The following is a 12,791-nucleotide window of genomic DNA, read 5'->3' as shown; positions in this document are numbered from 1 at the left end:
AGTACACGTCAGTAACAAGTCTATATATTTATAGTTCAAGTGCTAAATTTGTGATTCTAAATTTACTGGATTTATTTGGTGGCTCTTGATTGCCAGGTCTGGATTAGGAAGCACATGTATTGGTGTTCCAGAGAAATCCTAAAATCAGATTCTTGTGGGGGCTTAGAGCTGATATGCACCAATATTTGTGATCTCTGCTTTAGACAGGATGAGCATCAGGAAAGTAGAGAAAACATTTATAATATAGAACTTTGCATTTAGCATTGAACCAATGGCGAGTAGATTTTACACAGATAGGCCAAACAGTTATGCCTATATGGTTTGTGTGATTTTCTAAAAAAGATAAGATCCACCTCATTTGCAAGACTTTTCTAATTCATGAATAGGTTTGCTCCTCTGTAGTCCATATTATTAAAGTGGCATTAACCTCAAAAACAAAAATTTTATATATTACACTTTACCAATACTTTTAAACCTTGCATATATGCAGCCTCCCGGCGGGTGGACTTTAACACAGAGAGTTTGCATATATGAGGCCCTATGTAAACACATTACTGTGCTAAATGCGCACTCCCTGCACTCACCCAGCACAATAACCAGCAGGTACCAAAAAGCTCCCAATGCATACTTGCAATCGGGAGCTTTCCGATCATGTGACTGCCAATCACAGCAGTCACATGATTGGATAGCCCGCCTTCGCCTCCTAACATTTAGAACCTCTTAACCACTTAAGCCACGGAAGATTTTACCCCCTTCATGACCAGGGCCTATTTTGCGATTCGGCACTGCGTGACTTTAACGGACAATTGCGCGGTCGTGCGACACTGTACCTAAACAAATTTGATGTCCTTTTTTTCCCACAAACAGAGCTTTCTTTTGGTGGTATTTGATCACCTGTGGGATTTTTTGATCATGCGCTATAAACAAAAAAAAGAGCGTCAATTTTGCAAAAATAGCAATATTCTTCACATTTTTTTTATATGAAATTTTCCAAAAAAAAAAAAAAAAAAAGTAAAAATCAAAATTTTTTAACATTTTCGGCCAATTTGTTTTATGCTAATAGGTTTGGTTAACAAAAAAAAAAAATTGCAAAAAGCATATTTTGATTGGTTTGCGCAAAAGTTAGTCAGTTTTCTGAGCAGTGCGAATTCAGGCCCATTGATTTTTATAGGAACACTTCTGAATTGCACATGTCGTTCAGTTATGAATAGGATAAAATCCTGACCTGATCCTGATGTAAACTTGACCTGATGCTGATCATAAAGTGACCTGAAACGCTGAACAAATACTGCACCGCACATGTGTGAACCCAGCCTAATGCCTCGTGCACACGATCACAAAATCGACTTATGGTTCGCATTTTGTTGCATGACATTCGTATCCAATTCAACAATGTGTACTAAATGTAGGATTTTTTTGTATGATTCTGGAAAAGGTTCCTGGTTACGTAGCTACAAAAACAATGGCAACCAGGCCTTTTTCGGGTTATTTTCATGTTTCTGATCATGCGTGGTCTTTGTCTATCGATTTTTAGCTAACGCATACTGTACTGATTAAACGATTGTCGTTCGCTAGGCTATTGTACGACAAAAGTTTTCGTGTTTGTCCCTTCGGATTTTGTTGGACAAGATTTTGTGATTGGCTGTCGAAAGCCGTGTACCAACGATCAGATTATCGTGCGATCAATTCAAAAGCAATTTTTTTCGCATGGTTATCTGATCACGTTTAGGACCCATAACAGTTATCACAGGCTTATCTTCAGTGCCACGTGCCTGGGTTGTACATCAAATAACAGCTGCTGTGTAATGACAACAATGCACACCCCGAAGAGATGGCTTTATATACACTGCTCAAAAAAAAAATTAAAGGAACACTTTGAAAACACATCAGATTTCATGCTGGATATCTATACTGATATGGACTGGGTAATGTGTTAGAAATAAAAAGGATGCCACATCATTTGATGGAAATAAAAAATTAGTCCGCCAGGCAGAACAACCGTGTGAAAATTCGAAGACACCCAAAAATCAAAGTAATGAAAAATGATGCAGCAGGCTAGTCCATTTTGCTGAAATGTAATTGCAGCAACTAAAAATGGTACTCAGTAGTTTGTATGGCCCCAACGTGCTTGTATGCATGCCTGACAAATGAGACGACAGATGGGGTATTTCCTCCCATATTTGGATCAGGGCATTACTGAGCTGCTACACAGACTGAAGTGCAACCTGGCGGCGTCAGCTGCACCGAAACATAATGTCCCAGAGGTGTTCTATTGGATTTAGGTCAGGTGAGCGGCAGGGCCATTCAATGGTATCAATTCCTTCATTCTCCAGGAACTGGCTGCATACTCTCACCACATAAGAGCAGGCATTGTGAACCACGAGGAACCCAGGACCAGGACTGCACCAGCGTAGGGTTTGACAATAGGTCCAAGGATTTTATCCCACTTACTAAAAGGTAGTCAAGCTGCTATTGTCTTGCCTGTAGAGGTCTGTGCGTCCCTCCATGGATATGCCTCCACAGACCATCACTGACCCACCACCAAACCAGTCGCGCTGAACGATGTTACAGGCAGCATAAGGTTCTCCACGGCTTCACCACACCCTTTCACGTCTGTGACATGTGCTCAGGGTGAACCTGCTCTCATCTGTGAAAAGCACAGGGCACTAGTAGCGGACCTGCCAATTCTGGTGTTCAATGGCAAATGCCAATCAAGCTCCAAGGTGCCGGGTAGTGAGCACAAGGCCCACTAGAGGACGTTGGGCCCTCAGGCCACCCTCATGAAGTCTGTTTCTGATTGCTGGGTCAGAGGCATTCACACCAGTGACCTGCTGGAGGTCATTTTGTAGGGCTCTGGCAGTGCTCACCCTGTTCCTCCGTGCACAAAGGAGCAGATACCAGTCCTGCTAATGGGTTAAGGACCTTCTATGGCCCCGTCCAGCTCTCTTAGAGTAACTGCCTGTCTCCTGGAATCTCCTCCATGCTCTCTGGCAAAGGCACGTATTAATGTGCCATCCTGGAGTAGTTAGACTGCCTGTGCAACCTCTATAGGGTCCAGGTATAGCCTCATGCTATCAGTAGTGACACTGACCCTAGTCAAACTAGTGAAAAACAGTGAGAAAAAATGAGTAGGGAGAAAAAAGGTCAGTGGCCTCCACCTGTAAAACCATTCTTGTTTTGGGGGGTCATCTCATTGTTGCCCATCTAGTGCACCTGTTAATTTAATTAACACCAAAGCAGCTGAAACTGAATAACAACCCTCTCCACTACTTAACTGACCAGATCAATATCCCAGGAGTTTAATCGACTTGATGCTATACTCTGATTAAAAAGTGTTCCTTTAAATATTTTGAGCAGTGTAGTATATCCTGATGTAGTAGAAGAAGTAAAACATGTAAGTGGCAGTATGAACCTGACCTACAGCCTGTGTTACCTGCCTTTGGGGAAGATCTGAAGGCGTTGAACATGCCTGACCTACAGCCTGCGTTGCCTGCCAATGGGGAAGATCTGAAGGCGTTGAACATGCCTGACCTACAGCCTACATTGCCTGCCAATGGGGAAGATCTGAAGGCGTTGAACATGCCTGACCTACAGCCTGTGTTACCTGCCTTTGGGGAAGATCTGAAGGCGTTGAACATGCCTGACCTACAGCCTGTGTTACCTGCCTTTGGGGAAGATCTGAAGGCGTTGAACATGTCCTTCAGATCTTCCCCAGTGGCAGGCAACACATGCTGTAGGTCAGGTTTGTACTGCCACTTACATACTGTAACCCCTTTTTTGTTCCACCCCAAACAACCGTGACTGTTCTACTGCATGAAGCTGTTATTATTATGGACAACTAATTCTAAAATAATACTGACTCATCTAATTAATTATTTTACAGTATAAGGAATTTACAATAGAAGGTCAACAAGCCATTTTGTCTGCTCATCAGAAAATCTAAACAATGGGCCTGCTTTAAGAAAGCAAACTCTATTTTCATATATAACGCATGGCTCACCGTGTTTACCTAGATGCTTTTAATAGGATGCCAATTAAATAGGTTAGCTAAGCAACTTTACTTCCGAAACAAAGGCGAGTGCCAAGGCTGCTATATATACAAGAATTGGTACCAGGGGCTACTGGCTGATTGTGTTACCCATGGAAGGCAGAGCTGTCACACCACCTCCAGAATACACATTCCCTCACCTGCTGTTTCTTCTGAACCACCACTGTTTGCCTTTGCCAGTCTCTGCCCTTATCAAACAAGGTTTCTGACACCCCTGCCTACCATGGTGGCATTGTGTCAAGTGGGAGGTGGCATTTGGAAACAAACATCTCATGCTCACTCCCTGATCAAGCATGGGAAATAGGCAGAAAGAACACATCAGAGTGTTGACCCATAACATAACACCTCACCGAACACATATTTACCACCGCGCCGCAGTAGATTTAGGTTACAGTGCTAGTCATATGAAATTAAGGTGAATTAGTAGATGGTAACAACAAAGCAGTTTTGCAGGGCAGCTCATTCACATTTTTGTGTATTTTGCACTGTGAGTCATGGCGGAGTGAACTACTGAGTTAACCCTTTGCTGCTATAAATTGTAAGCTTGACAATGTCACAGTGAATGACAGCAGGGAATACATAAAGTCTAAGCAGTGCCTAAAGTATACATAATGTATACATAATATACAGTGCCTATTGTATACATATACGCTTCAACAACTGATCAATTTCTTTCCGGTCAATCCATCCCATTGACCTACAGTCGTATGGATTTCGATTGTTAGTTGGAAGATATGCTTGGGAGTTATCAATCACATTGGTTTTCACTATGCAGTCTCATAATCAGATCGATACAAATATGATCAAATTCATCACCAAAACTCAGTGCTGCCAATTAGTGCACCACCATTTTTGACACAATTGAGCTTAAGGCCCCTTTCACACGGGCTTCCCGATCAGGTCTGCCTGTCCGTTTTTCTGGTGAACCTGACTGGACGCTCCATTCACCCCTATGGGGCAGCGGATGTCAGTGGTGACATGTCCGCTCACACCCATTGCTATCCAATCCAATCCTGTCCATGAAATCCAGATGGATGATAACCTTATTTTCCATCCATCTGGGGGATCAGATGGGATGAAAATGGACAGGTGGTCTGTTTTAATCCGATCTCCCATAGAGGAGAGCGGGACTCTGACAGGTCCATCTCAGCACAGTGAGCGGAGACGGACCGGTCATCTGCCTGCTCAGCGGATCGATCCCCCACTGAGCAAAATGGAGTCAGCCAGGCGGAACACCCGTGTGAAAGGACCCCTAGGCTGGCCATGGATGATTTTTTTTTGCCATCAGCCAGCGTGCTGATTGAAAAATACGAACAGATTCCCCCATCCACAGCAGTGAGGTGACTAGTGGAATCCTCCCCATTGTGCTATTCTATTCGGACTCCTCTCCTGTTAGAATATGCTGGCTAAAGATGTAGATGCTGATCGAATGAAATTTTTCCAACACTCCCGCTCGATGGTAGTCAATCATTGGATCAACGTCTGTCGAGTTGGAACAACCATAGATGGACTGAAATTCAGCTAGTCCCTGCTGCACTAAATACATTTCGACCCATCTATGGCCAGCCTAAGTTGATTAGAAGGAAAGGTATACCTGAATAATTGTTTGCCAATACAATCGTTTTTATCAAATCGTACATGGATTACATAATGGGTTCAAAGCTTATATTGTTGAAAACAGTATTCACAGAACATAACAAAAATGACACAAATCTATGAATATTCACCTGTAAGGGCTCTTTCACATGGGCGGTCCGATCAGATCCGCCTGTCAGTTTTTTAGGCGGATCTGATCGGATCCTCCATGCAGCTCTATGGGGCAGCGGGTGTCAGCGGAGGTCACCTCCGCTGACACCCGCTGCCATCCGCATCCGATCCTGTGCTGAAATCTGGACGGATGGAAACCCTATTTTTCCATCCGTTCAGTAATCGGAGCGGAGCGGATCTGATGAGAGCGGACAAGCGGTCCGCTCTCCTCCGATCCCCCATAGAGGGCAGCGGGTGCTGAGACACCTCCCTCTCCGCTCTGCAAGCGGAGACGGAGCTGTCATCCGCCAGGCTCAGCGGGGATCGCGGATCGATCCCCGCTGAGCAACACGGATCCGCCTGCGGAGGCGGACCGTGTGAAAGAAGCCTAAATGTGAGCACATGATTTTGGTGTAGAGTGCTAGCTGCACAGACAAGTGAACTGATTGAGTGTGACCTTAAGCAATCAACTTGCTTAATTACATTTCAAGTGATCGTTATAAGTTGAAGGGGGTGTGTCATCTGTTTCTGCAAGCCTACATTTACATAAAGTGTAATGTTTTTACCGTGTTAATGAATGTCAGTTTGCAGTTCATTTTGGATATTCTTTTGATATACTCAAATGAACACTGCTAAGGTCAGTTGGACTGGTAAATTAAATCAAATGTGCTTTGCCAATGCAGGGCAAAGCGACAGGTTCACTTTATTGCCATCTTCCTCAGCAACACATACTCATCTCTTCTTTAGCCCCGTTCAAGCTGGTGCAATTTGACGGTTTCAAATCGCTTGACAAGCCGCACCCCATTGGAACCATTCAAATTACCGTGACCCATGTCCCAGCCACGTTGAAATAGGTTCCTGTGCTATTTTCTGCCGATTTCATTGCGACTTGCAAAGATTTATGTTGTATGAAGCCGCAATGAAATTGGCAGTGCAAAACGCACTGATGTGCAGCTTTGAATCGTGCTGAAATAGCTACTGGGAATGAAGAAAATACCCCGTACTTTTAAGTATGGAGGCACATGTGGCTCACAAGCTTTACTCTCACGCAACAGCGCTGGTGCTTGGCCCAGTGCCATCACATGGGGGTTTATTTACTAAAGCTGGAGAGTGCAAAATTGGTCACACTTCTGCATACAAACCAATCAGCTTCTAATCTGTTCAATTAATCTTTGGCAATAAAACCTGGAAGCTGATTGGTTTCTATGCAGAAGTGAGCCTGATTTTCCAGCAAAAGTTAATAAACCCCATGGGGAACAGTGGGCAGTCTTCAGCCCATCATTTGTTTGATTTTAGAGCTGGCCATACAATAGCCAGAAATCTGTCATTTGGTCCGTTTGTTTTTCATCCGGTTTTAAACTTTTCAGAGCTGAAAAATCGAAGGAACAGTTTCGACAATTCTGCTGAATGAACCATAAATTGAAAGGTTAATTGTGTTTCTCGCCCGAACTGTTAGCACTAGGCATATGTGACAAAATGAACAAAAAACAGATTATGTCCATTGAATGATTTGTCGATTAAAATTTGGTCATTACATGATGGCACGATCGTTTGCTCTCACGGCCTAGTGTTCGTTTTTTCGAAAATGAGTTAGAACGATTTTTCGTATAGTGTATGGCCAGCATTACACGGCATTTCTTGTTCCCAGCAGCTGAACAGAGCAGAAGAGAGTAAGGCCCCTTTCACACTAGCGGACCGTTCAGATCCACCTGTCAGTTTTTCAGGCGGATCTGAACGGATGCCCCATGCATCTCTATGGGGCATCGGATGTCAGCGGAGACATGTCCGCTGACATCCGATCTGATCCGGTCCGTCAAATCCGGACAGATGGAAACCCTATTTTCTATCCGCCCAGCGGATGGGATCGGATGAGAACGGACAGGCGGTCCATTCTCATCCGATTCCCCCATAGAGAACAGCGGGGACCTGACAGCTCCGTCTCCGCACACAGCGCAGAGACAGAGCTGCCATCCGCCTGCTCAGTGGGGGATCGGCGGATTGATCCCCCGCTGAGAAAAATGGAGTTCGCCGGACTCCCATGTGTGAAAGGGGCCTAAAGGAAAGATGAGTGGATAGAAAGGGGGAGGATTCAAGCCTTAAAGCGGTTGTAAACCCTTGGGAAAAAAAAAAAAAAACCTGCAAGACAAAGGCATAATGGGCTAGTATGCATCGCATACTAGCCCATTATGTGTAACTTACCTTAGAAAGAAGCCCCGACACGGACCCCCGGACATCGCTGCGGGCGCTGCCATGATCCCTCGCCGTCTCTTCCGGGTTCGGCGGCTCCGGCGCGGTGATTGGCCGGAGCCGCGATGACGTCACTCCCGCGCATGCGCGCAGGAGTGATTTTCCGGCAAGCTCCCGGCAAGTTAATTGAAGGTCCCCTCGGACCTTCAGAGCGCATGCGCCGCTCGCGAGAGCGGCTGCATGCACTGTAAATATCTCCTAAACCATGCCGGTTTAGGAGAGATTATTTGTACCTACAGGTAAGCCTTATTATAGGCTTACCTGTAGGTAAAAGTGTAAAAAAGCGGGATACTACCGCTTTAAGCCTAAAACTACAGCATGCAATATACTAAGTGATCTGCACCATTCAGTATATAGTGGATATAAAACAGGAAATGTTCCTGTTATTTATACATGTTTACTATTATACAGGATTTGTATAGCACCAACAGTTTGTGCAACGCTTTACAGCGTGAGAGTAAAGGAGGAACCAGAGGGCCTTGTGCGTTACAGCTTACAATCTAAAACATGCTTAAAGGCCAGTTCACACCACATGCAGTCCAGTGCGTTTTTTTTTTTTTTTTCTGCATCAAAAAATGCATGGAAAGTAGGTTAGATTGTTTCCAACGGTAAAGTTCACACCAGTGCTTGCAGTTCCAGTGCGTTCCAGTTCCACAACAAAAAAGTAGAACATGCTGCATTTTTCCTGCAGTGAACTGTACTGAAACACTCATGTCCTTATTTAAGGTTATGGAAAAAAATGCACTGAACTGTACCAAAAACTCATCAAAAGCGCACTGGAACGCATCGAAAACACGCATGCAGAAAAGCATCCTGACTGCCTTTCTATGGTGTGAACTGGCCCTAAAAGCAGCGCTCCGCCCAAAAGGGAAAGCTCCACTTGTCTTCCTCCTCGGGGGCGGCCGAACCTCTGGCTGAGCTCGCCGTGGCAAAATCCGCCAGAAGAGGGAGCAGGTACCTGTCAAAACTAGGTACTGCCCCCCCCCCCAAAAAAAAGGTGCCAAATGTGTCAGCGGGGGGGTGGGGGGGGGGCAGTACCTAGTTTTGACAGGTACCTGCTCCCTCTTCTGGCTGAGTCTGCAACGGCGAGCTCAGCCAGAGGTTCGGTCGCCCCCGTAGCCGGCCCATTTACAGAGCGCAGTAAGGGGAACCGCAAGGCTTCACTGCCGCTTTCCCTTAGTGCACAGGTGTCAAACACAAGGCCCGTGGGCCGAATGCGGCCCCCCAGGCCATTTCACGAGGCCTTCTACTGCACCTGCGGCACCCCCCTTGTCTCTTCCCCCACCTTGTCTCTGTAGTCAACAGCAGAGAGGACAGAACTCCTTTGCCAGATCCTGCACTCCTCTGTGCAGCTGTAGAAAGGCTCCTCTTTGCCCCCCCCCCAGGACATGGGGTGCTCTGGACATCTAATCCTACAGATATAACCGGCCCTTTGAGGGCAACCATAATGCTGATGCAGCCCGCGATGAAATGGAGTTTGACAGCCCTGCCTTAGTGGAAATGAGGGTGGCAACACCCGATAGCGAACTGAAAAATCGGCTGGGGTGAAGACACTGCTGGATCCCTGGACAGGTAAGTGTCCTAATATTAAAAGTCAGCAGCTACAGTATTTATAGCTGCTGACTTTTAATTTTTTCTGAAGATGCCTGGAGCTCCTCTTTAAGTATGAAATGAATTAAATGTATTAAAATAAATAGTATTTCCATACTCAAAGGGAATTTGGCTGGTTCCTGGTCAATGGCACTCTTGGCACCCCCCTGTCTCCTTTGATCCGATAATCAAAGGAGACAGACAGAAAATTTTCAGCTGAGACGTGTTTGCATCCAATCAGATGCAGCCGCTGTTGGGATATTCCGTCAACCAGGGGTGCTGGCTGTCAAAATACAATAGCCAGGAGGGGAGAGTCCTCCACCCACGCCATTTTGGGGAATTAATGGAGGAATTGATGTGGGCGGCACAGTGGTGTAGTGGTTAGCACTTTCATCTAGCAGCAAGAGGGTCACTGGTTCAAATCCCAACCACAACACTACCTGCCTGGAGTTTGCATGTTCTCCCTGTGCCTGCGTGGGCTTCCTCTGGGCACTCCGGTTTCCTCCCACATTACAAAGACATGCTGGTAGGTTAATTTGATCCTGTATAAAAAAAATCGGCCCTACTGTGTATGTATGTGAGTTAGGGACCTTAGATTGAAAGCTCCTTGAGGGCAGGGACTGATGTGAATGTGCAATGTATATGTAAAAGCACTGTGTAAATTGACAGCGCTATATAAGTACCTGAAATAAAATAAATAGGACTGAAAGAGTGAAATCTTACAGTGTATGGCCAGTTTTGGTCACTCTACATCTAGGTCACGGCCTAGGTGTCCTTTCTGGTCTGTTGTTGTTCTAAGTGTGAACAAGTTGTTCGCTGGCACACAAGCAGGATTAAGTACAAAACTTAATGATGACATAGAACAATTGGTAACCCATAGCAACCACTCATTACTCAACTTTAATTGGTGCACCTCAGTGATTTCTGATACATTAATATGGATTACATAACCATGTTAAATACCTTTTCCCGTAATAAAATGACCACTTACTTGTCACTGGGACCAGGGGACGAAGGAGGGGAGATGGATGCGTCGCTCAGAATTTTTCGTCTGTTTCTCCAACTTCCAAATGGTTTCTTCTTGACCTCGGAGGGAGTCTGCATTGGTGATGCTTGCTCCTTAGATCCAGAAAGCTCCTTAGGAATGGCTCCATCACCAGGTCCAGCATTTTCCACCCCAGGTGGGCTTATATTTTGTGGTGGTACCTCATTGCCCCCTTTCTCCGTCTCATTGGAACGGCTCTTGAAGAACCTCCCCAGCCTTCGAAAACTGTTGCCCTTCTTCTCCATAGAAACTCCTTTGGTTCTCTAATCCAAAAAAACAACGTACTCCAGCAGGCAGCAGAATTTTAAAGGAAAAACAACCGATCTGGAATTATTCCAAAGCAATAAAGGAGGCTGTAGCAAACAGGAAAGAAACTGCTGGCTGGTTCACCGGCATTAACCCAGTAAGCGACATAAGCAAAGACCTTTACCTGTGACACATGGTCCCAATTCAGAACAAGCCACAGAGAGCCAGCAACATGTGTGCAGATGCTGCAGTCAAAGTGTCAGGAAGGTGCCAGATGCCTGAGCCGCTGTCCCTTTAATGAAAGTGAAATAAAGTGCAACCCCCCCACCTCTTCTAAGGATCCATTCCTGGGAGCCGGTGACAGGAGCTAAATGAGGGGGGTGCTAGGCTGAAGCCTGCAGCCGCTCTGCTAGGTTATGTTTCTATACATAGGTGTTTATGCTGGGACTGCTGGAGGAGACAGACAAAGCATGAGTGATCAGCTGCTGAGAACAGAGGAGGAGTCACCCAGCAGGCTCAGGTTACCCAGGTTCCCTGCCTTCTCCACAATGGGATAGGAGGATCTCCTGATCACACTGCCTGGACCACTATTATTGGCACTGACACCATGCAGGAATTTAGGAATGACTTGCACTTATTTGGGAAGTGTGTGACTGTGCTTAGAGAGCCCCTGAGTGGTGATATGACATAGATGCAGGCACACTGAAGGACAGCTCATTCAGGAGGGACACAACACTGAATATTGTGCAGGTGGATTTATTCTGCACATTCTGGAGGTCGCCTATCAGGGACACTAGAGCAGCAGGATTTGGGGGGCGGCATCAATCTTGAGGCTCGGTTCACATTTATGCGATGCGGGAAGGCTGCGAATCCGCAGCCTGTTCCCGCATCGCAAACGCACCCCCGGCAGTTCACACTGCCATATGCGATACGCTGGGGGTGTCAATGTAATCTTAACGACACCCCCAGTTTGATCGCATATCGCAGTGCGATGGTGCAGTTCGCACAGGATCGGATCGCACAAGTGTGAACCGCTGTGCGATCCGATCCTGATGCGGCTGCAAAAATGCCTCCTGTGCGTGTTTGCTCCGGGTGCGATGCGAATTTAGCCATACAAACTGTATGGCTAAACTCGCACCGCACAGCTGATCGCATGTAATGTCGGAGCAGTGCGCTCCGACATTACATGCGAACCCGGCACTCGCAGAAGTGTGAACCGGGGCTTAATGTTTACAAAGTGTGATTAACTTTTATTTGTTTTCTCATCACATTTGGCATTTAGCTCAGGTTTACACTGATGCGTGCAAAACACCGCATGTGATTCGCATAGGAATCGCACTGCATTCTTGTGCATGTCACATGCGACATCTGTGCGGGGCGATTTGAACCATACATTTTGTGTGGCTCAAATCGCATTGCATCAGTGCCAAAATGGTGCAGGACCCTCCCCCCCCCCCCCCATAGTTGCCAACATTTAAAAAAAATTTCCAGGGACACTTTGCAGCACAGCTATCAATTACCACACCCACTTCCCTGAAGCTCCGCCCTCTCTGCATAATTTATCTCGCCTATTTATCAGATTATAGAGTCTACTCTAATATAGAGAGAATTACAGGAAATTAAAAAGGGAATTTTAAACTTAAGGCCACATTAGCAGAGTTGGAATAATTCTCCTATTCAGTTGCACTACTTCTGCGTAACATTTATAGGCAGCCTGATTAACAGGCGCTTCCAGGGACAATATAAATTACCTGGGACAGGCTCCTATTTGCAGGGACTGTCCCAGGAAAAAAGGGACAGTTGGCAAGTATGCGCACTTGAATCACCTATGCGATGCAATTTTAGCAATCGCACTGCATTTTGCAATCT

The 12,791-nt window shown here is 45.8% G+C and overlaps 1 protein-coding gene across 2 annotated transcripts in view; it reads right to left on the bottom strand.

The window, feature by feature from the left end:
- CRYBG1 (crystallin beta-gamma domain containing 1) overlaps positions 1 to 11,265 on the bottom strand; it is a 399,356-nt gene extending 388,091 nt beyond the window's left edge. Inside the window, exon 1 of one of the 2 annotated variants that reach the window (XM_082249793.1) lies at positions 10,623 to 11,265. In XM_082249793.1, the coding sequence (XP_082105919.1) occupies positions 10,623 to 10,921 (299 nt within the window). In that variant the 5' untranslated portion in view covers positions 10,922 to 11,265. The remainder of the gene's footprint in view (positions 1 to 10,622) is intronic. The other variant, XM_082249795.1, reaches the window with a different exon arrangement.
- Positions 11,266 to 12,791: the final 1,526 nt, after the last annotated feature.

This window comes from Pelophylax lessonae (genome assembly GCF_965119305.1).
Source record: "Pelophylax lessonae genome assembly, chromosome: 3".
Classification (NCBI taxonomy): Eukaryota; Metazoa; Chordata; class Amphibia; order Anura; family Ranidae; genus Pelophylax; species Pelophylax lessonae.
This window is presented reverse-complemented; position numbering and strand designations above follow the sequence as displayed.